Here is a 25271-nt window from a genome sequence, read left to right as displayed (position 1 = left end):
GCTGAGAACACTACTATTCTAACTCCATCACTTCCTCAAGCAGTTTCAACACTGTATTCATTAAGGACTATCCTAAAACTTAAGTAAGTTTGAAAAATGAAATTTAAGAAGTGTGCTGATGCAAAACAAAGTTATTTTGAGAGCAATGAAATGTTTCTTGCTGGATGGTCTACACCTAGGAAGGAATTCAAGAACTGCTACAGAAAATCTTCCTAATCAAAAACATGTAAATAAGCATTCTAGAATTTGCTGAACACTGGGCCAGTCACTCACAGACTGAAGAGTCAGCTCAAGGTCTTTATGAATGTAAAGCTTTACTTTGACAGATACTAAGCGCATTGATATGTTGCGAAAAAACTTGTGTCTGGCCCTCTGCCTTAGAGAATCACGTCATTTTTTTAAAGCTGAGTTTTGCCCAACTTTTTGTTGTTGTTGTTTTCAGACCAGGAACAAATTTTCTGCACTGCAGATTCATAATGCTAACCCATTACAAACCTGACATACTTCAAACAAGGGCATATTTTCCTCCGTTACTAAATCAGTATCTTCTACTCTTCAAGTTGTTCTGTGCCTGTATCAGAATTACTTGTTTCATTTACAGTGTTTTCTTTCTTTCCTTCTTTTCTAGAAGTCTTCAAACACTTGTCGAGTCTTTTTAGGAATACATCTACATCTTGCTTTTTTATTCCAATTGCTGAGGCAGCATTGAGGTAAGCACAGGGATAGTCATTTGCATGTGACATAAAGCCTTTAAAAGTGTAGTTATTCACTGTTTGTACAGACCCACAGGGAACAACCCTGAAACAAACAAAAATGTGATTCAGTTAAAGATGCCTTGGATAGCATATGTGATATACTATGATGGACACATTTTAACAAGTTCCTATACAGTGTAGTATCTGTTAACTCTAAACATATCAATGTAAGCAGGCTTACATCAGGCATTGTCCAAATCAGTGCCCAAGCATCACTGTGAATTGACAGTAGTAGTAGATCCTGACTTAGCTCAAGTCTGTATGCGTATGTGCATGCACCTTCCCCTCTTCAGTTAAATTAAGGTCTTTGGTACTGGTATTTATGAACTTCCCAGCGTAGAGGGGTAAGATACACCTTCAGCAAACCTTCTTAATCCATAACAAGCCCTAACTATCTGACCCGCTCTTGTCTCTGACCTGCATCAGTTCACTGCTCCTTAGGCAATGTGGTGACCCTGAGCTCCTTGGGATCACCATACTGACAGCAGCTTTAGTGCAGACGTCTGACTTGGCAGTCCAAAATGTCTTGAGTTCATGTGATTCAGAGCGCTCAGGATCCCAACTTCATCCCACTCCTTCCTCTCCATCAGATCTTTTTCCCCAGCCTATGATGTTAACCTCATATTCATTCCTTCCCTTGTCACAGATACTTTTTGTCACCGCTTTTACCTCTTCCTCATACTAAGAGCCTCTACGTATTACACCCTATTTCTCCACACTTCCAGTACATATCCATTTCCTGATAAATCCACATCCTTACTTGTTAAAGGAACAACTCGCCTTGTGGCTATAGTTAAAGCCTACACAAGAAGTTAACAATCAATGGATAAGAATTTACTACCTCTACAGAGATACCTCTACAGAGACATTCCCTGCAGTTCATAAAAGAAATTGTATTCAAACAAATACCACTAGGATTAGCAGATCCTTCCTCTGTCCAAGGGCTCTGCCCACAGGTTATGCAAAAACCTGTATGCTGCCAAAGTAGGGAGTGGATATTCCTACCACTGACATTCAGCACAACATTTAAAATCTGTTGAAATGCCAGGTCAAACTGTATATACTACAAGAGAACTAGTTGGTTTAGATCAAAAAAGGAAAAACCTGAAACCCTTATTTGTATCAGGCAAAGAACTGGAGCGTTTTAACTTCCAAAATTGAATTTCTTGAATCATTTTTGCCAAAGATGGCTGAAATTGCAGAACAAGGCACAGTTAGGACAGGCAAATTAAAAAGAGCATCTAACTACAGTACATATAGATTTACTGTCATTCATTTGTGCAGGAAGTGGAATAATCCAAGCTAATGAAGCATGCCTTCTGATGTGGAAACACTCGGCTCTGCTACAAAAAAATGACATTAAGTCTATGGCAGAAGTTAGCATGGCAGCAATAATATTCAGATTAAGGAATCCTGCCAAAACAAATTTTAAATCATTCTCTTCTTCTAAAAGGTTTAAACCAAAACCATTAAAAATTATTTGGCTTGCATTTCCATGTACCAGTGCCTCTAAGAATAATTTCATCTCAGATTGGCGCTGGTTGTAGACTTTTTTATTTCTTTTTCTTTTTTAGCACAGTTAGTTACAGAAAGCAGGATTTTCTTCCTTATGACAAAAAGCTATGTAGGGTATTAAAAGCTTATTCCCCAGCATCCAGCACAACCGTATGTGTGCTGCAATAAACAAAACAAAGATCTTCCCTAAGTAGGTTACAACTTAACTGTAAGATCAGACAACAGCTGGAAACTAAATGAAACCAAGGGGTACTACGGAATAATGACACTAAATTAAATGGGCATAGATTATCTATTTAGCCTACCAAAGCTAACAAAGGGGCCCTTGCTGCTAGCTCAGGCAGATAGACATTACTAGTAGATAACAGTGATTAGAAGAGGTTATTACTCTGTGACTGGTTATTGTCAAACAGTAATCTGTAATCATGAGAGAACTGGTGCAAAACAAATATTATAGGATTTCAGGAAATATATGCTAATACAACCCCTCAATTCTTTCAAATTCATAGCATCCTCACCTTGCTCCAGAAACTTGTCTTGTGAAAAGCATAGATCCAAGCTGGGTAACAGCAGCATCATTATTTTCATCTAGATTCTTCAGTGACATGGCTAAAATAACAAAAGGTCAGGTCAAAACTACTACAAAGCTTATATTCTCCAAAGAACCACAGAGGACAAGCTGTTTTCCAACAATAAAAATCTAGCCAAATATCTGTGCTCAGATACAAAAAGAAATACAAATGCTACGTTTAATCATTTTTAATTTTCCCACAGGTTGTCATAGATTACTTCTTTGGTTAGACTGCCTGTATGTAAGGTAGATGCAGCACAGGTAGGCAATATTACTTTTGTGTTCAGCAGAATTTTTGATTAGAACAAATACCTTGAGTAGGAATTCCATAATCTCTTTTACAGCACTATAAGATGATTGGTAAAATAATTATACCATAATTTATTTTTAAATCTACTTTTCTATAAACTATTACTAATGCTAACATCTTCTGCCTGCCTTGATCATCAATAAATGAGTACGTTGGACAGGAGTAATTTTGTAAAATAATACAGGGCCCAAGTCACTCCTCTACTTTTATAGTAGGTTCAATAGTTTCGTATCAGTCTAAGAACAATTCAATGGAGGGCAGTGAACTATGCTTAATATACTGGAACTGTATGTGAAAGTGCATTATGAATGCACATCATATTAAAATTTTTGTAAAAGATAAACCCCAGCAATTACCTAAGGAAATGGGATTATGTGGTGTGTCTAACAGTCTCTCATTGTGGTTATCTGCCAGCTTCTTCAGCTCGCTTGAAAGATAGGAAAACATCTCCTGAAAAAAAAAAAATGCAGTATTTTCATTATTAGATATGAAACAGAGAATACAGCTCCTATTTCACAAAACTGTTAAGTCTCCATTATATCCTACAGGTGTACAGCTGATCCTCTTTTCATGTGTACCAAATAAGTGGGCCAGACAATTCTCTGAAATCACTCTATAAAGGAACAGCTCCATTTCCTGAACACTATTTTTCCCCCTCAAGCTGCTTACAAAGCTCTCTATCTGGTCTAATCTAAGTGCTTGGGATGTCAGTCATTCTCTCTGCAGCCCTGAAACCTATTCAGGTAAAATCTTCAGGAGACTGCCACTGCACAGCAGGTCCCAGCCCCCACACCCCTGCAAGAGCTTCCCCCACCCCAGCCACTTGAGCCATAGAGCATGAACAGATGACCACATTATGGCAAATTGCTCCTTACTTTTTCCTCTATTAATACATTCCAGACTAAAAACAGTGCATGCTGTTATCACATATCACACAATTACAATTGCCACTAGTGCATAGATTTCTTTTTCTGTATGAGAATGGCAATACAGCCTCTTAAGGGAAGGCTATGAGAACACACTTGAAGGTATTTCGTTTCACACAATACGTACTCTCCTGAATACTCAGTTCTGTTGTCTAGCCAGCCCTCTTTCTGGAATCAGCCCTTCCTGTTCAGGCTTACTAAAAGGATGGAGTTACCTGGATTTCTGCTATCACTTGATTAGACTGCACCTTTGTTGTGAAAGTGTCATAAAGCTGAGATTCATAAATGTTTTGGCTCAGATACAAGTCATGCTGCACATAAAAGGCTGCTTCTCTTCATCTATATTTTATTTCCTCCCTGTTCCCCAGTGGTAATCTATGATAATTGCTGATGGTCTTTCTCAGTTTAATATCTTCCTTTTCACATATCAGCTCAAAACACTTATGGACAGAGTGAGATTAAACACTATTCTTCTTGCTGCATTCTTTGGCTTCTTTTCTATCCTTCTTAATACTTAGACTGTCATAAAAACTAGCAAAAAAGATACAGATACTGGGTAGTCTTTTTAAAAGATACTGAACACCAGATTTTTCCTCTTTCTGGCCATAAAGATTGTGCTGCTCATCTGCTTCAATATGACTGACCATTTAAGCATTCTCATCAACTTCTGGACAAGTGATTTGTCATTCTATAAACAGACTTGCCTATGCTGTTTGTAGACCATTATCCTGTTCGGACCTGTGGACTCTGACAGATACAAATTAGAGCTTGTGATCAAAAGTATGTTTCTGAGCAGAACCTCCCAAAGATCTTACGAAACCAAATAACCTTTGCGGTAGCTAAGTTTAAAAGAATGTTACAGCTGCTCTTTTTGAGCCACTGCAGTGAACCTAGTCTCACTTCATGTGTGACCAAATGAACACAGCTCCTGCTCTGTTCTTCCTAACACCACGGAATGAATTCAGCCAGAGAGGAAAAAGGACCATCTTACAGTCTAACTGAATTAGGCTGTTGATTCCACTATCAACATGAGCATAAAGCTTCTGTAATACTTGGAACAACAACAAAAATTTTGAGAGGCATCTATGGTTAATTCACAGAACTTGAAATTTATGAGGAACCATTTTTCAGAGGCATGTGTAAATGAAGTGATTTTGTGGCTTCAATTCAAAGTTTATTTACAGTTCACTAGCACAAGTTGAAAAATATTTATGTTTCAAATGTTCATACTTTTGGCTCCTTTCTGGTCCCCCACTGATATAAACACATTACTCTCTTCTTACTCGCTTTCCACAATAAGCATCACCAATTTATTAACCATTTTATCAGTATTTTTTAAAAATCCAAATCATACATTAATTTGTGCTCCCTCTGCTGGCTATTCTACAACTGAAGCAAAGCCTTATGGAAATATACATAAACTGTGTCTACTATGGAGATATAATTTGTGAAATTAGTATTGAGAAAAATCTGTACTAGAAAAAAAAAAATCCCAAGTAATTATTTTTTGTGTGATGTACCTAGGGAATTCTCAGTTGCATTTCTTGCAGTATTTATTACCAAAAGAACTGCCAGTCTGTATAACCAGCTACCCACTGTATAAATGTATTAAGATTAAATATCTAAGTTAGTAGATGAGCCTTTGCATACATAGAAATGTGTTAAAACAAGGGAGAATGGATTGGATTGATGGCCAAAAAACCCTCCAAAAGATCCAAGTATGCATTCTAATTGGTTTGATTGAAACTACCTGAACACAAATTCAAAACTTCTTGTTTTTATGAAAGACATTATTTTGCACCTTTGGATTGGAAGCCCTCTAGATATTTCATAGTTTCAGAAGTTAAGCAGTTTGTTGCAAAATAGATTAATGGCCTTTAAATAAAAAAAGCAAAAAAGCAATATATTTTTGTGAGGTCAAATCTATAACCAACCTCTATTACAAAATATTTCTGTTACGTGGAAAATGCATAAGCACCCTCAGCAATTACATACAAATGAACTCCTACATAATCGATTTTCTGTGGTAGGCACTCAAGTTTTCTCCAATGAAGTTAACTATCATGCTAAACTTGCATTGAACAGCCCAAGCACTAAATGTCAGTTAAGTTTCATGATTTAATTCACTCTTTCCCCTTAGAAACTTATCACAAAGCAACCTCACCAGGCTAGTGAAATGAATGCTAAACTATATGAAAATGTCTTGCACTTTTTCTGGCCCTTCTAGCACTTAAACCAATAAATGACCTCAAAAAATACAAAGAACAAGTCAACAATGGTGTGTGCATCAGACATGCCAAACAACTCAATTATTGAGAAAAAATGGTTTACTTCCATTATATATAAATGGTTTACTTATATGTATGTATGGATTATATATATATAAATGGCTTCCATATAAAAATGGCTTACTTCCATATATAATATATAATAATACATAAAGTTATAAGAATCTACAAAATTATATAATCTACAAAAATATTTTCAAGGACTTTCATACCAGTTACTAAAAATATTTGTATCGTAATGTATTTACATTGTAAATCTATTTTTTAATAGAATATACACTAACTATGGGTGAGTATTCATTATTCATTCATTTGTTCATGTGATAGGCATTGCTCGTCCAAATGAAAATAACTAGAGGGAAATCACTACAGGAAAAGCCAGTAACTCCAGAGAAAAAGTAGGACACAGGGATACTAAATATGCCATTAGTCCTATATCAGGTGACAGAGAACTGGTGAAGGCCAGAAAGCTTTCTGTGCATGGCTGAAGCTATCCTACCTGGTTGTAAGCACCCCACTTGCTTACACTCTGAGTCTGTAACATTCCACCCTCCCCCCTGTTCACTCTCACCCGAAAAGAGTTGTCCTGGAACAGCCATACAGTTGCATATGGTGCTGAGGACAACACTGCAGAAGAGCAATTTAACTACCTCTGTGCACTAGATGCAGACTGTCAACTCACATATCCTGTACCTGAGACTGGTCTGGTCCCATCTTAAATTAGTTTACTGCAGCAGCTGTTTATAATGCAACCATCATAACCTCTCTTCTGCTTTGCATACCAGACTGACCAGCTGCATCTGATCTGTGAGCTGATCAGACCACACCACCTCATGCAAAGAGAGGCTGCAGTGCTGAGCATGGAGACATGTTAGTACATGCCCCAGAAACCCCGGTAGCAGGCTTACCTTCTTGAAATGCAGCCAAACACATGATAGACACTGTACGTGTACATGTGTGATACCTACAAATACCACATACCCTCATACTGAGATTCTTTTGCATTGCAAGATCAAAAATTTTGTTCTGAATTTATAACATACTGGAAAGTTTTTAAAATACAAAGTTAATTATGGAACCTTTAAATCTTTGTATCTTATGTAAGTAATCTAACAAAAACCGCTCAGCAAGTCTTGGCAACCTGATAAGGTAACACTAATGTTGACAATCACCATGCTTCTTTTTCCCCCCTTCTAAAGGTCTTTAACAACACCAATCAACATATTTTCTCATCAGCACCTGCAAGACCTTGAGATCAGGCTCTTTAGGGGCCATACCTCTCCAATGCACACCTTAGATACACAGGCCTCTTTGAAACTTCCATTCACACTTGGCACTTGCTTAACTACACAACACCATTTAAGATAATGGTTACATTCAGTTAAACTATCTTGCCTTCAGCCACTTTAAAATTTAAATATGGTTCCACATATTTCACACAAGGAAAATCCTGCAATATTCCCACATCTGACAAACTACAGCACAGCAAACTGACTAGACAAAGAGTAGTAACAAATGTCTGTCTTGTAAGAATATTTAAAATCTTACATTTTTAATATCCAGCATTAAATAGCTTTTCTCTTCTCTTCAATCATAAATAGAGCAGCAATATAAACTCACACTGAACTGTACAAACAATTTATTCCTATCAGAATCAAAACTGATACGTAAGGTCCTGAACATAAATCCTGAACGTAGTGTCCTTGTCCTTGCTCTCCAGCAATTCTGAGGTAGCAATTGAATTCTAGTGTTTATGCAATACAATGTAACCACTAAATCCACTACATGTGGCCTGGTTCCCTCACACACATACATGTTCAAAACCAGAGAGTTTGAAGACCCAGGTATGCAGAATATGGGACACAACAGAGCCTGTGCTGAGGAAATCAAAGTTGTTGCTACAAAACCATAACATTTACATAATATTATGAGTTCTTTAAAAGCAAAGATATTAACATATTTGACTATGAATCAGCTGTCATTATCTGCATTACTGAAGGACCTAGAATTTCCTACTGAGATCAGAAAACTATTGTTCTATAAAAAGGAATGCTGAAAATATAGAATAAGCAAGAAAATATTACTGTTGGTGGTTGCTTTCCATCCTTTCTCTGAAAACAGCGAGGCTAAATACAACTGTTGAAAATATTTCTTATTATGCTTTTATATATGGCCACCTTTATTCAGACACCTGGACAGCATGTGTGTTACTTCCCTGCTCTGGTTCCTCAGATCCATGGCACCATTTTACTCCTTCATATCATAACATACAATCTCATGCTCTTGGACAACTGCGCACCCCACAACTGCCAGCTTGTCAGAAAATCCTTTTCCATGTGCATGCTCCTCTCCCTTGTATGGTATCTTCCCTGCCTGTATTAAACCATTCATCTGTGTAAAAGAAAAACCGTGCAGGCTCTCTCTTCTCTTGGTTCTGCAAGATTAAACTCTTCTCAGCAATATTCTGCCCTCTCTGGCTTAAACTCAAATAACCTGAAGTAACATCCATGTCAGTAAGGATATGGTAAAAATGAAAAACATTGAAGTTTTTTTATAGCTGACTTTTTGTGCAAGTAGGTGCAGCTGCACCGATATAGAAAGGAGTACTCAATGTCAAGCTATAAATAGCTCCTGCTGGGAGCCTAATAGCTCTGCCGTTGCTTTCACACAGCACAGGCAATAAAATACCACTATTACGTTTTTATAACTCAGGAACAAACAAATTTTAGCAAAAAAAAGAAAAAAGTTTCTCTTTATAAGAAAATCAAATAAAAGAAACGTATTTATGTCACAAATAAGGCTGTGTTTATAGAGTATACTTATATTTGAAATAAAAAGACCTGAAGTTGTAAAAATATAATGCTTTATTCACTTTAGACTTCTATTTCCAAGAAAATCACGAGTCAATATATGCAGCTATTTATTAGGACATTTTATTTACAAAATAATTATGATTTATGACTTAGAGAATATGTATACTGCCCATTATATCTCTGCTACCAGTGTAGATCTAACAGCAAAATTAGCTTTGCAGAAAACATGATCAGTTCACTTGGGATTCTTTTGTAGATGAGAGTGAAGTGGTAGAAAAATAGAATTCTATTTTAATGAAGACACAAACCATACATGGCAATACATACAACAGTAGGGAATAAAACATTAGGAACTGTATTGCAACAGTGGCAAAAGTGGCAATTGCTTTTAGTATTTCGTAAGCCATTCAGTTGTATAGATCGCTTCTTAGTTGTTGTAAGGCCATTAAAGCAGGTTTGTTTTTTCTATAGTCTAGTTATTCCCATGGGATTTCAGTTCCAGCACAGAATTTCTGGATGCATCCACAAGTAGCTAGAAACAAGTCAGAGCATCCAGCACTATTGCCCCGCCAGATAATCAGACACATTAGCAAGCTGTCAGTAGGAAACAACTGAAACTTAGTTTCTAAATAAAATAATGGAACATATAATGCATGATTTTACTATTAACAGTACTTAACTCTCAGCATTTCCCTCTACAGAATGTATTCTATTTATATAATATCACATATTCTGTGATACTACATAACAAAATCAGGTGTATATGTCCAGAATTAAGGACAACTGAAGAAGTAGTTTCCAAGCTTAGACCACTACCTGTTTGTGCAATGCAGATATACTCAACATAAAACACAGTCTGTGACAGGCAGAGAAGAAACCTAACTATGTATCTAGATGAACACTCTTAAGTTCCAGTATTTTTCCTCTTTTTGTGGCATGCACAGTGCTTATAACCTAGCCAGAAGCTGTGACTCTCCAGAGAATGTGGTATACAAGCATTTAATTAAGCACGATTGTAGCACAAAGGCACAATAGGGCCAAATTAAGAAGAGCAGAGACCCCTGGTTTGCCTCGGAGTGTCCAGTCTCATGCTTCAGACATGGAAGCAGTGTGACCATGATAACACAGCACAGTACTTCTCAGACACAGCTTTTGTGGGCAAAATTCTACTGTATTAATCACACTTTAAAACAAGTATGAATACTGTACAAGATAGTGCAGTACCTCAGTTTAGCTTTCTAGTCTGGAAAACAACATCGAAATCATACGTACTCATAAGCACTATTTACACAAGAAGTCATTTTATCATACTGTCTTTCCAGATTCAGAGCTGTGGGCTCAGAAGTTCAGTATGTTTTGAGACAGAAACTGAATTTACTACACAAAGCAACTCTGCAACAAGACTTTGTTAACAGCTGACTTCAAGAACATGCTGCTTGCCAAAAACCTTACCTTTCTCTCTTTCAGTAACTGTTTGTAGCCACTGGCACCTAGAGACAGAAGTGTAATGAGGACATCTAAAGAAGGAGTCGCAGATGCTCTTCCTGGAGAAAAAAAAAAAAAACAACCACCACCAAACAAAGCAAAATGAAAAAACAAACAGATTAAATTAGCAGAAATAAATTTTATGTGAAAGCAAGCTATCAAGTTTTCAACAGTTATTTTGTATGGATGAAATCAACCCATGACCTAATTACCTGGATACATTTTGCTGATCTCCTGAATGAAGGATTCATTGAAGCCAGCAATGATAGCACCACCTACTGGAACCATAAAATTTTTGTCCAAGCTCTGAACAAAAGCATCTAATCTGCCTACTCGAGCACCCTTCATCAAAAAGGAAAAAGAGAAAAATAAAATTCACAGCATACGTTAGGAAATAGGAAAAGTGACAGCATCATAACTATGCAGCAGCAATGTAACTAAACACAAGTCCCAAAACACTCTCACATACTGTATTTGTGATGAAAAATTAAAAATCTTAATATGACCTTTTCTTAGCATTGCTCACTATTATTACCATTGTCTTCTTACATAGTACCTTACAAATTCTTATTCTGCTGTGATTTAAAATATTGATTTTACTTCTTGCAAGTTTAAGTGTAGTTTATTTTCAGCAACCAAAAAGAAAACCCTTGGAATTTAATGGGACTTGCACAGTTAAAACTGCACAACTCAAAGTATTTCACAGATTCTCACAGTAAAGGGATACAGGTTAATGCTTCATTAGCAAAGAAGGAGATTTTTCTTGATACGTGTATAAATTTGCATTAAACCAAGTGGGCTGTGACAGCACTCCTAATAAGGCTGCTTGCAAAATCAAGATCCAGATAACGTCCTACAGCAGGTTTCCTCACTTCCTAGAAAACAAAATGTCTGTATACCTAGCCCCTCACATATTCTTAAAGGAAAAAAAATACAGTTCACAGTAGCATATTACTCAAATTGAAGATGTACTGCAGAATCTACAATTAAAAAGTATGCAGCATAACAGAACCTGAAAAGCATATTAAAGAACATACATATTAAAGTATATTTAAATACATAATAAAGTACTACAAACTAAACCCAAGAAATAAAACAGAATTCATACCTATGGCAAAAAGAGTGATAAAAGCAAATTCATCTAAACCTCTTATTTCTCTGTTTCAATAGCTTAGTGCTTGGGAGATACGAAGAAGCATTCCGAGTTTGTCAGCTTTTTGATGGGAAGAAGAATGCCAGCAGCTATCATTTGATTTAATTGACAGGAGACTACCAGAGGAAAAGCATGACGGATGAAATGGTCTCAAAAGCTCTTTCCTGTGATATTCTTGCATGTTCTTTTGACACTGTGCTCAGCATGTACATTTCCTTCATTAATAACTACTTCCTCACAGACAGTACATTTTCCATGGCATACAATTTTGTAAATAAATGTAAACCAAATCAGAGCTCAAATGTATACATTTGCATAACCAAAGAACCAACAAAAAACCCCTAAATAACCGACCAAGAAGCCAAGAAAACAAACAAACCCCCAAAATCAGAAAACCACACAGTGATGGTTCCATTTGCAGCTTCATAGTCTGAAAAATTATCACTAGGTACATTTCATGCAGTAAACCTCAGCAATTCCACAGCCCCCTTTATGTTGAAACTTCACTAAACCTGTGCAAGCTAAATACAGTCTTGTATCCTGTTAAAAAATTACCCCCTATTCTTTTGTTATGGGCACCAAGAGAAAAGAGAAATACTTAAGAAACACTGCATGTACATTGCAATGAAGAAAACCACAAAAATTCTGTTTCATGGTTGACGTCAGATATTAAGCAACCTCATCTTCAAAATGAAGAGCAGCAGAAATTAAATGTTTTCAAGCGTAACACTGAGCTTAACCCAGTTTCCTCAGCTGTTTTCTGCGCCAACATTTGAAATGACATCATCTAGAAAGTGTTGCTGTAGAATCTTGTATTTTCAGTTGAAACTATGTCTCACGTTCTGCTGAAGGCTTAATCCCTATTAAAGTATGATCCATTATTTTTTAATCAAGTTTAGGAACTATTTTAAGAAATTATGAAAGACAAACATAAACAAAACCTAAATAAATTTGCATTTATTACATAAAAGCACATAACAGAAATAACAAATGCTATTTTAAAGTTCCATTTCCCTCTGCTCTGCTCTCTTAGAAAGTTGTCCAAATACCACACACATAGGATTAGTCTCAAAGCTGTGAAACATCCGATAAAATCTGCTAGTGTTGTCTACAGTCAAATTTACTTATACTTGTCATTAAAAAAAAAAGCTATTGGAAATACACAGCTCCTACCTGCTGGATAAGATGCATACATTTTGAAGACTGAACTCCATACGCATTGTTGACAATATGAGGAATGTCATAATTAGCACAAATCACAGCCAGTTCCTCCAGTCTATGAGCATAAAATTGTACTTTAGAGAAGCATTGATAATTGTAACTCACGTTACAGATCAGACCATTAAAAACCAAAAGGTCTACAAAGAGGTCAGAATGAGAAAAGAAACTTTCTTGATTAGTACCTCAAGGCAGCACTTGTCACCTTAAGTTATAAACATTACGAAGAAAACTCTGTTATAGCTTTTACATGTACTACAAATTGTTGACCACACCTGAAATTTTTCATGCTTCACTGAAAGTTTTGTCTGGAAACCAGTAAACAGATCCCAAATCATTGTTTCAGATATAAGCATTATTTATACTACTTTAATGATAACTAATGATTAGCTATTCACACTTTTTTGTCTTAATTTTCTTCTAATACTCTACTTGAAAATGACCTAATGGAAATTTCAAGATCTTGGAATCAAAATCATTATACAACAGGAAGTTTTACTTGCTTCCGTTTATTTCAAAGAATTAATATTTGAAACTTCGCTTGCACATTTCAGATAAACTGATTAATAGATATTCTTCAAAGGAATGGAAAGCCCTAAAATGTCTGAATGTGGAGATCAACAGACTAAAACTTTGTTCCCTTTACTCTTCACTTGCCTTTAGAAATCCCTGAAATAACAGTAAACTCAGCCTGGATTGATTTTTCAGTCAAATGGGATTTAAATGGGTGCATAGGTAATTTTGGGTAAGAGCCTGAATTCAGCATTTTAAACAGACATGTACTTTGTACACTTGTGAAGCACTCCAGTCATGAGTTATTAGAAAAAAAGAACACAAAAAAAAAAACCAAACAACCCCTCCTGATATTCCCCAAATTTGTGAATATATTTTAGAAATTAAATCTATTTGAAAAAAAAATAAGGTAATATATAATAATTTCAAGTGATGATAAAGATAATATAAAAAAATAATCTGGAAACTCTGAACTTCCCATGCATTTTTACTCTATCTCCTTCTGTACAGCCTCTCACTATATTTTACCCACATTCATATAAAATGTGACAGAGTATGAAAACATTTTCCAGGAGGTGACATTCCTTTGCATTCTATTTCTATTACACTGCCTAGTGTCATCTTGTAATGCAAAATTCAGCTGCAAAATTCAGATTAAATTTTATGAACCCCAATCCTGAGGTGATGAGAGCATCACCACCACTGTATTATCCCTAAAGAAATCACAAGTATTTAATGATTAGGAAACACCAGTAGTATAAGGTATGCCTTGATCTTCTACAGTCGAGATATTTGTCAACAGCTGCATGTCAAATCATTTTTCACATTTATCAACATCCTGAACGATGTAATGTTACCAGAATACTTCAGGAAACTCTAACACTACAGAGGGCAAAGTTTTTGTCTTCTCATCTGCTGATTTTAATCAGTCATTCCTCACCTTCCATAGAGACTCAAAGGAAAACAGTTCCCCTCTTAGAGACTTCTTTTCAAGTGCAAGAGGAGAATTTCACCAAACTGGAAACATAGAGGGTGTCCTGCTACAGGTGTTTGTCTTTCTCACTTTCTGAGACTTACAGTAGCAATAAGCTAAGCTAGCTTCTTCAAGTACTGCTAGCAGAAAAGTTTCTTTTTCCTAAAGATATTATACTGAACAATTAGATCCACATTACAGCACAGGATGAGTGTGCTACAGTTTCAAACGAATATGGATTATGTAAGGGAACCAAACGATCATGCATAGCACTTGTCCACTTCCAAGGCTTAAAATGAACCATTAAAAGAGCTGTTAGTCGTATCAGAAAAACAAAGCATTAATGTAAGTTTAGCTACTACTCAAGTTCTTAAAAGTCACCAACAGGACTTACACAAATATTTTCCAATTTATTCTTTCTCTCTTGTTTATGAAAGCTTTGAATTTTCTTCTAATATTAATGAAAGCAACAAGATACAGAGTACTGCTAAGTACATTAACTGAAAAAGACACTTAAATACAGTAGTTTTAGAAACAACTCTATAGCAGCAGCTGGTAAAAGACTGTGAGAATTGATGCCTCTCAAATGGGGTTTATGCACTGGTGAATCATTTCCATAAAGTTAAACAATACTTGGAAGGAAAGCTATGGGTATACAGGCATAAAACTCTTACCCCGACCTTTAAACAATCCTAAACCACTTAAAATTTTAAAACACCACCACAACCAAACAAAGCCTTACAAATGCAAGATATCTAAAAATAGACATTTAAAATGGTAGCCTCCAGAAGCGCTGTATGGGATTTTCCTTCCTGCAGGAAGATGAATGTTACGGCCTTCAAGAGTTGACAGTATCCTTTAAATAGAAAGTGTATTCAAATCCTCCTATATCTGTGGTATATCATGCCACAGGGCCACTATCTAATAATTCATCTCTTAGTTGCAGAGGACAAAACAACTGCATGTCAAAAAAGGGAAGCAGATAAGGAAAACATTCCTTTACCCAAGCTGTAAAATAGACCACTCAATTTTTATAGCTGTGATTTAAGTTAGCCAATAAATCGGCAAGTCAACCTCAAGCAATGTTCATAGTATTCTTACAGAATTGTACGTTTCTAACTTGCCCCCAGCAACTAGGTTAGCCTATAATACTGAGCTTTTTTAAAGGTAGGAGAACAGAGTGAAACATGCCTTTACTTGCCATGTTTCAGAGTCAATGTTTCTTTCCTACACTTACGAATAGTCAACTAAATTTTCCAGATAACAAAACAATTAACAAAAAGCATGCACTGCAAAGGAACTCTGAGTGTTTTCAATTTTGTGATAAATTCAAACCAGCTGCACTACTGAGACAATGTATTTAAAATCATGTAAAAAGTAAGACTTTTTACTAATACCTCGTATTTCAGTGTACTACATAGAGGCCCATAAAAATATGCCTATCAATTGTAAAACTTAAGAAATTTGCTTCTTTATACTTATTTTCATCATACGGAGAAAGCAGGTTTTGCAAGCAACAGTGGTGCTCCTTTTTGCATAAATGACTCAATATACCATGTATTTCAGACATCTCTACTCCGACACGTCATTTTCAGATTGAGTTTTTCAAGTATTTCATAACCAAACTACAACATAACCAAACTACAAGCTGAAATAATGTCTCAGATACTCTATTTCTCATTCATAACCGTGTGTTCATCTCAGCTTCAGCAAGCGCTTGAACGACATCTTCATAGCAACTATTGAAGTTGTGTAAATGGACACATCTGAGTTGCAGTCAATGGTTCAATGTCCCTCCAGACTTTGGAGACAAGTGGTGTCCCTCAGGGATCAGTATAGGGACTGGTGCTGTCCAGTGTTTTTGTCAGCAACATGGACAGTGCGATTGAGCGCGCCCTCAGCAAGCTTGACAAAGACGCCAAGCTGCGTGGTGCACAGGAGGGAAGAGATGCCATCCAGAGGGACCTTGACAGGCTGGAAAGGTGGGCCAATGCTAACCTCATGAAGTTCAACAAAGTGAAATGCAAGGCCCTGGATGGGGGTTGGGGAAATCTCAAGCACAAATGCAGCCTGGAAGGAGAACAGATTGCAAGCAGCCCTGAGGAGAAGGACTTGTGCGTGTTAGTGGATGAGAAGCCCAATATGACTTAGCAATGTGAGCTTGCAGCTCAGAAAGCCAACCATATGCTGGGCGGCATCAAAAGGAGTGTGACCAGCAGGTTGAGGGAAGCGATTGTAGCCCTCTACTCTACTCTCAGAAAACCTGACCTGGAGCACTGTTTTCAGCTCTGAGGCCCCCAACATAAGGACGTGGAGCTGCTGAAGCAATTCCAGAGGAGGGCTATGAAGATGCTCAGAGGACTGGTGCACCTATCCTATGAATACAGGCTGAGAGAGTTGGGCTTATTCAGCCTGGAGAAGAGAAGCCTCTGGGGAGATCTGATAGCAGTCTGCCAGTACCTAATGGGGGCCTACAAGAACGCTGACAAGGGACTTTTTACAAGGGCACGTAGTGACAGGACAAGGAGGCATGGCGTTAAGCTTAAAGAGTGTAGATTTAGTTTAGATATAGAAGTTCTTTACTATGAGGGTGGTAAGACACTAGAACAGGCTGCTCACAGAAGCTGTGGCTGCCCCATCCCTGGCAGTGTTTAAGGCCAAGCTGGACAGGCCTTTGAGCAACCTGGTCTAGTGGAAGGTGGCCCCAGCCATGGTAGGAGGGTTGGAATTAATGATCTTGAAGGTCCTTTCCAACCCAAACCATTCTGTCTGTATGATAGTATTAGCAAAGAATGCAATGTATTTTAAGCTTCTTTTAATGGTGATTTAACAGCTGGAAATTGTAAGAAGTAGCATCATACAATCAGGCAGCAAATGTTCAAAACATGGCAAGTTACAGGACGGCAAATCATACATTACACTCACCCAGCATATCTGCCCTAGATGCTTCCAAGTGTTTGCTTGTATCAGTTAATAAGCCCTATAAACATCAGTATAACAGAAGACAGAATAATGCAAGCAAAGATTTAAAATTTAGCTATAGCTTTTTTTTCAACTGGTTTAGCAGCCTCTGAAAATTCACAGCTGGCTAAAGGAGACGAGCAGAAAAGGCAAGAGTAGTATTAAAACATGGCATTAGCTTTGGAACTACATTTCCCTGGGCTATGTTTCTGTGGAAGTCTACTTTAGTACTTCCATGAAATGACAAGAAAACCACTGCCAAAATGACATTCATTTCACCACAGCAGATCACCATTAACCTCAGTTATATGACAGAAGGAAACCTTCTGCATTATTCTCACTCTCCTAATACACTTTTCTCAAAGTGGAACATTGTTTCAACCTGCCACTTTCCTTAATCAAGGGGAGTAAAGTATCTTCACTAATTGCTGGTGGTAATTGACCAATTTTAGGAAAACTGACATTCAAAACATGGAGGTTTTTTGTTGTTTTTTTTTGTAACTGGAAAAAATAACTTCTTTCAAAGCCTACTTACCTATCAGGTACCCTTGGAGCAAAGCAGGATGTCGTAGAATGCACACAAAGAATATTTTCAGCACCAAGAGCCTTGATTTTAGCCTCCACTGCTTCAATGTCTGTCCGTAGCTCATCGCCTTCTAATACATTTTCTATAACCACAGGCTCAAAACCTGAGCAAAAAAACCCAAGATCTAAATGTAGATCATGAAATCCAACTAATTGTGGGGTTTTAGTTCCAGTATAAATCTGATAAATCTTCTTGCTTCTGTTGTTTTAACAGATTCTTTCAGTCTTGGATTAAGAACATAGATACAGAACCTGTATTACATAGATACAGAACCTGTTGCATGCAATAGCAACAGGTTTGAAGACTGTTTTAAAAACATTAACTCCTTCCCTCCCAATTACAAAGAAAGTGGTTGAGTGGCATTCTTTCAAAATAACAGCACAACGAAATCGCCTCTCTAAAAAAGGATGCCATTAGATGTAGCATTGCAATAATCATCATTATGAATTGGCTTTCATCATACGCCTCTGCCTTATGCAACTGATAAGCTCCCAAATTACTTCTTAAAAGATAAAAATTCCATGTGACCTCATTTCGAAAGTGAACTCTGTCATTTCAAAATCCAAGCTATTTCCCAGGTCTTTTATATTTTTTAAATTTCCAGTCTAAGTTTGTATTTAAGATGTACAACAGCTGAACCTTGTAAGGTTGTTTCTCAAGGACACAAGGAGAAACTGTTGAAAAAAAGGAAGTTATCCCCTTCTTCTAAATACTGGAATGTTTACAGGTTTGGAACAGCTGCTCAGGAAGGATGTTTTAAAAACAGAGCTCATCAAAGGGCTACCAAGGTGCAGTATACTGCACACAACAAGAAAGGTGTAAGAGCTAGACTTTTCAAGGCTGAAGAGGCTAAGGACAGTATCTCATAGCAGCCCCCAACAATCTAGAACGGAATTACTAAGACAAGACAGACAAACTCTCTTTGGTATGATATAGTAAGATGCAGTAGCAACAAACTTTGGCTTCAGATGTTCAGAATAAACAGCAAGAAAAACTAATTTGCATTCAGAGAATAGCACAGCACTGGAACTGCTATCCAGAGAAGTTAGGGAACCTCTATTCTTAAAGATTTTCAAGATCCAGCTAGACAAATGCATGGCTGTCCTAACCTACCGCTTAAAGAGTTTTCTTTCTTATAGAGAGAAGCCTGTCATGGTAGTTGCTCAAATTTCTTGCTTACAAATAAATAAATCACAAAGGTTTTGTTTACAGAATAAAACACTGGAACTGGGGACTATAGTCTCTTCCCCAAACAGGTGTGGCATGGGCATGGCATACCTGAACATGAAGCAACTATTACTATTACTTTCTTAAAAAGCAGACAGATATTCAGTTTACTGATGAAAGTCAAGGAGAAGGAGGTGGGGGTAAAGAGTGATTTTCAAAGTACTGTAACATGGCAGCAGCTCTGTCAATTTTTCCTTCATGGCTTGACACTATGCCTTAAAGCTGACATGTAAGGCCCAAACCCTGTAGAAGTACTTAGGCTAGAATGATTTACTGGCATTGTTAACCCTAGTCTGGTTTTCATTTAGTGATGTGGAAGGCAGAGATTCCATTTAATACTTAGTTGTGAGATTTCTGATACCTGCTTCTCTCTTATTTTTGGCTGACAATTCTTTTAAGTAATTCTGTGATAGCTGTCTTAGTTCTTCAGAAAAATCACAGATTGATCTTATTTCCTCAGAACCTTCTCCATTATAAATTTCCTTAGCTTGATGTTCTAAATTAAGCATAATATTCCAACAACACTCCCACTTTTCCTATAGACACGTTCTATTCGTTCTCATCCAATTCCTTTTACACACCTCTGCATCTTACCTGGACAGAATCCAGTCTCTGCTTCCAACTGTTTAGTCATTTTTATCTAATTATTCTTTCTTGCAAAGAATAAAAGTGTCCTAGGAAATAGGACCAGAATCTATGCCACCACCTGCAGGTATGTGCACTGAGATGGAAAATTATAGTCTCTCTTACTTGCCCTTTCCTTGATCCCAAGCATCTGTCTGCAAAAGAGGACTGCTTCAGTGGAAGAACACACTTCAACCCTTAGTGTACTTACAGACGAGTAAATAAGGAACTCCATTTCAGAGAAATTAAAGTTTGAGCTAAGAAAGGCACCAAGCCCATGTCCTCAGTGAGCTGAATGATGCTGAAATATTAAACCCAAACAGGGCAGCTAATACTTCCCAGGTTCTGAAATAAAATAATGTGCATGTCAGACAGCTTGTCACCTTCTAATCACAATTCCTAGGACACAAAGATACTTTGCATAAATTTAAGAGATTTGAACCATAAGCCTTTGTTTGATATAATTATCAGGACAGCAAATTAGACATCTAAGTCTGAGAGTGATCTGGAAATTCCTTAGTATTGTGTTCTCTATTGACTATGTCATACACCTCTGTATACCTACATTTTTCAAGGCATTAGGAAGACAGCCCATACATGTGATCACATGTTAGAAATCAGGACTGTGGAAATAAAGCACTTAGAACTACTATCCATTAACTATTTCCTGGATCTTAGTGCAAGCATATGAATTGATACCTCTGCCAGATGAAGCTCTGTACCTGTTAAAAGAATACGCTGTGTAATCAGTCAGCTCCTTCTTACCTGCAGTTATCATTGATTTAAAGCAAGATTTTTGGTCTATACGTGGCCAGATAATGTACTTTGCCTTTGGTCTCTTGTGCCGCAACGTTAAAAAACACAGAGTTAGACTCATGCCAGTTGCCATAGGAACCACAAAGCAACTGGTCACTGTCCGGACACCTGCACATAAAAAAGCAAGTTGGCAATTAATGTGAAGAACTCGCAACATGCCTGATCAAATGAGAGATATTTTCAGATTTACACCTACCAGCCAGCTTTATAATATCCATAACTAATGAATTGGTAAGTTTGTTCAAAAGGCTGGACCCTGCAGCCTTAGGCTGCACTGCAGAAATATCACCTGACCTTCCAATTCCATGGATCAACCTACAGAAAAAAAAAAAAAGATTGAAAACATACATCATGGTTTTTTCACATCCCAAAGCAGTAATTCTGGCTGACTGAAAATAATTTAATTTGATAATCAATTGTGGAAAATGCTGTATCCAATGCAGCATCAGTATCTACCATAATGAGTTCCACTATAATGAACAATATATATTTGTATGAAATCTTTTTAGGTGTGTTTTGGGGGGGGTTGTTTTTTGGTTTTGGTTTTGTTAACAGTAGATTACACTGTTCCAATATGCAAGTAAAAACTTCAAGATGACCCACAGCAGCAACACCTTTAGCATCTGGCAGGCTTCCTTTTAAGTGCACCTCAGCACTTCTTTGATATCTGCTGAACAAGCATTATAAATGCTGACATGTTCAGACACACAACTCCAAAGAAAAGAAAAATCAGTTGCCTCTAGTGTAGCATACCATAGGCATAGTGGTATTATACAGATACTCCCCTGACAAATGCTTCATCTCCATAGGGCAAAGAAATAACATAGGCTGTGACAAAATGTCCTGAAAGACACTTAGGTTAATGTATCACTTTACCCATCTTCTTCTCCATCTTCAACTTCCTCTATTTCATTCTACTATTCAATATTATATACCACGCAATACCACCTCTCTCTCTGCAGTCTGTTTATAAACTATGTTTAGAAATGCTGGATATTATTTAGCACCATCCAGAGTGGAGGATCCTGAAATTGCTTATAAAATCTAAGCTTACAGAACTAACTTTACCTATGGCTAAAACAGAGCAGCTGCTCAAGAAAGCTAGTAACAATACACATCTATTTATTGCTTTAATTCTGTTTTTGTCTTGGGAATAGACTAAAATGCTGTATGATGAGTGTAAGGAACTTAGAACTTGGAGCATAGTTTTAAAAATTAGACTTTTTTTTTATCCATTTCAAGCTATAGGTTGAAATCAATAGCTTGATAATTAATTGAAACTTGTTCATAATCCTCACTCCATCAAAAATATTTTCTTTTTTCATTCCTGCTGTTTTGTTCTTAAGAGCTTTCTCATACTACCACTTTTTCTTTCTCTCCTAAGAAGCAATCCTCCCTAAGACTAGCACTTAAAATTTATTAAGCTGAAAAGAAAGCCTGAGACCCATCTCCTCCTACCTCCATCACTTTCAAAATTACCTGTAAAACTTATTGCAGAAATAAGTGGAGGGGAGGACGGCTCTATCCCCTTCCTTGGGTAAAACCTTACTAAAATTTCTGGTCTCTAATATGCTTTTGTGTCAATCTTTCAAGAAGAAACATTGCAGGAAATTTCACTTTGTTTCATTCCTGTTAGATAAAACACCACAGCAAGGAACTCAGCACACACTACATACACACACAAAAGTATACTAATAAATAAAGGCAGAGCCTCTAGAATTCCAGCACCTTACCTATTAAGTGTCAGAAGGGCTACAAGCTATTTAAAGCATTTCTTGTCTTTATAGATCTCCTTACTTCATATAAAATCCATTATAGATTGGACTGGGTTTTCATGTGCATTATCAGCTAATCCTATTATAAAGACATTAATGAATAAACCAAATACAAATAGCTGTTCACTAGGAACGTCTGATACTTTACAACTACAGTGGACAGTAGTTTTGGATAATATGCAGATGAAAACCTGCACAGCATTAATAAACAGCAAGTAACACATAGATTGTTTTAAAACAGGAAGATCTCTGCTTTCCTATGCGCAGTCAACTCAATGTCTTAAACTTCCACCAGTGCAGCATACAGGACATAACCCTGACAAAACATTTTCATTTTATTCAAGACTTCCCAGTGAGTTATTAATGAAAATTTAATACAGAAAGTTGTACCAATTCAGTATTGCATTACACTGTTTTTCTAAAATGCTACCAAGGTCTCAGATAACAAGAAACAATAAAATATGCCATTTGAAAGCATCAATAATAAATCTGAATAATTCAAATTGACAATAACTTGTACCTGTAATGCCTTCGGGCAACGAGTCCTGACGCCACTCTTCCTTCCCTCTCACCCACACCACAGTTGCCCAGGAAGTTATTGCTGTCCATTATAGCAAGTTCATGAAGAAACAGTTCAATGGTGCTTTCATCCCATCCATCTTCAGGGCATTTTCCCTTAACAACCAACATACAGGTAACTTGGAAACATGGAAATTAAACATGAACAAAGCTTCATGCAACTTGTTTGATTAACATTACCCTTCTTTCCCACACTGAACAGCAGTTTCTATTTTTGTTACACTGTTTTATATTATCTAATGTTACAAACCTGTATTCAAAGAAAAGTTAGTAACAATTTTTCCACATATTATGTGCAATTACACTACCATATCCTGGTATTTAAAACAGTCAGGATATTTTTCACTTTCAAGTGTTCTTTAAGGTACACATAAAACCACTGCAGCACATACATGTTAATCACTCCCTAGAAGACTATACATTATTTGATGTATTCTAGAGACAAGAATCTACTACTACAGGAACTCAACAGAGAAAACAGGATGAAAGGGAGATAACTGGTTATTACAGAACCAAAACTATTACTTATGAGCAGACGGGAAATACAGTTTCACTTCCAACACATCTTCCTATCTGCATATTTTCCTTTCTAGTTACAGAATCATAGAACTGTTTGGGTTGGAAGGGACCTTGATGATCATCCAGTTCCAACTCCTCTGCCACAGGTATAGACACCTTCCACTAGACCAGGCTGCTCAAAGTCCTGTCCAACTTGGTCTTGAACACTTCCAGGGCAGCCACAGCTTCTCTGGGCAATCTGTTCAGTGTCTCGCCACCCTCACAGTGAAGAGCTTCTTCCTAATGTCTAATCTAAATCTCTATTTCAATTCCTCCTTGAATTGTCCCTACATGCCCTTGTAAAAAGTCCCTCTCCACATTTCTTGCAGGCCTCCTTTAGGCACTGGAAGCTGCTCTAAAGTCTTCCTGGCACCTTCTCTTCTTCAGGCTGACCAAACCCTTATCATCTAATAGGCAAGGAAAGCATTTAATATAACACATCAAAACCTGCAACCAGATACACGCTCTCTACTGTGTTAAGAACTGCACTCTCGTCTTTGCAAACTGCAGAAGAGACCCTCAGAGAAAGTTACCCATATACCCATGACACATTACTATAGCGGTTTAATAGCTCACAGGCTCTTTTTACATGCTCTAATAACACTAATATGAATTCAGTAAAACTTCCTAGTTTCTAAAGTGTGTTTTAAAGTTAAGTGTGATGCAGTGGATGATGTGACTGATTGTTCAAGAACTTAAACATTTGAGAAATCACTGATTATTTCTAAACATTGGAGACCAAAAATAAGACTGTTTTGGCACAAGTATCATTTTGCATCTCATGTACCAGTATGTTTGTATCTTACTGTTTTAAAAACCGTTTGTACCTCTTTGCCTTTCTCACACGCACACCCAGAGACAGCATTTTTTGTCCCAGTCGCGGACTTTCACCCCGGGGCTCCGCCAGATCTCTGCCACCAAATACAGGGCGCTCAGCTCTCTGCCGAGCCTCCGAGCCTAGGCCGTGTCCCTGCCCACCGGCACGGGGGTCAGAGGTTCGTAACACCGGCGTGGGGGCCGCAGAGACAGAACGGCCCAGCGTGTGCCCGAGGGGCCCGGCACACCTCCGAGCTCGCCGGGCCGTGCCGGACGCTCCGGCCACGCCCGAACTGGCCGGAGAAGAGGCGGGATCAGCTCCCCCGCGGAGCCCCGTGCCGGGCTGGTGCTGCTGTCCCTGACCCAGCGCCCTGCAGCCCCACGGTGGGGCTGCCCGACCCTGTTACCTGCTCCAGCAGGGCCCGCAGGCACAGCTCGTGCGCTCGGCGGCCCTGCGCCCCCTGGCGCACATAGGCCGCCGTCACCAGCCGCTCGCTGACGCTGAAGTTCTCCGCGTTCATGGCTGAGGGAGGGAGGGAGGGAGGGAGGGGCGGGCGGCAGCTCGGCTCCGGGCGGCAGCGGCCTCTGCGGCCTCAGCCGCCTCTCCCGCTCAGCACCGGCGCGACACGGCGGTGTCTGCAAAGCTGTCGGTAGCTCAACTCCCGCCGGATGAGGGCCGTTGGCGTGTTGCGCATGCGCGGCCGAGAACGGCAAGGAGCGCCGTCCCTCACGAGGGCCGGACAGCGCCCGCCCAGCCACACTGGGAGCCGTTCCCTGCCGGGGCCGTCTCCGCCCAGCGCGGTCAACAG

At 38.1% G+C, this 25271-nt stretch overlaps 1 protein-coding gene across 2 annotated transcripts; it reads right to left on the bottom strand.

The window, feature by feature from the left end:
- Nucleotides 1-12: 12 nt before the first annotated feature.
- SEPSECS (Sep (O-phosphoserine) tRNA:Sec (selenocysteine) tRNA synthase) lies at nucleotides 13-25022 on the bottom strand. Of its 2 annotated transcripts, none has more exons than XM_057405614.1 (11): nucleotides 24870-25022; nucleotides 23030-23184; nucleotides 20931-21049; nucleotides 20684-20842; nucleotides 18017-18170; nucleotides 12990-13092; nucleotides 10876-11005; nucleotides 10631-10722; nucleotides 3508-3601; nucleotides 2789-2879; nucleotides 13-798 (listed from the first exon to the last, which is right to left on the bottom strand). In XM_057405614.1, the coding sequence occupies exons 1-11, from the start codon at nucleotides 24981-24983 to the stop codon at nucleotides 549-551; spliced, it is 1461 nt and encodes a 486-aa protein (XP_057261597.1). In that variant the 5' UTR covers nucleotides 24984-25022; the 3' UTR covers nucleotides 13-548. The 2 variants fall into 2 exon arrangements, with proteins under 2 accessions (XP_057261597.1, XP_057261598.1); XM_057405615.1 differs by lacking the exon at nucleotides 24870-25022 and adding an exon at nucleotides 24499-24573.
- Nucleotides 25023-25271: the final 249 nt, after the last annotated feature.

The sequence above is a fragment of the Pezoporus wallicus genome, unplaced genomic scaffold (genome assembly GCF_028554395.1).
Source record: "Pezoporus wallicus isolate ANWC-B61680 ecotype Strahan unplaced genomic scaffold, APGP_CSIRO_Pwel_v1 contig_642, whole genome shotgun sequence".
Taxonomy (NCBI): Eukaryota; Metazoa; Chordata; class Aves; order Psittaciformes; family Psittacidae; genus Pezoporus; species Pezoporus wallicus.
This window is presented reverse-complemented; position numbering and strand designations above follow the sequence as displayed.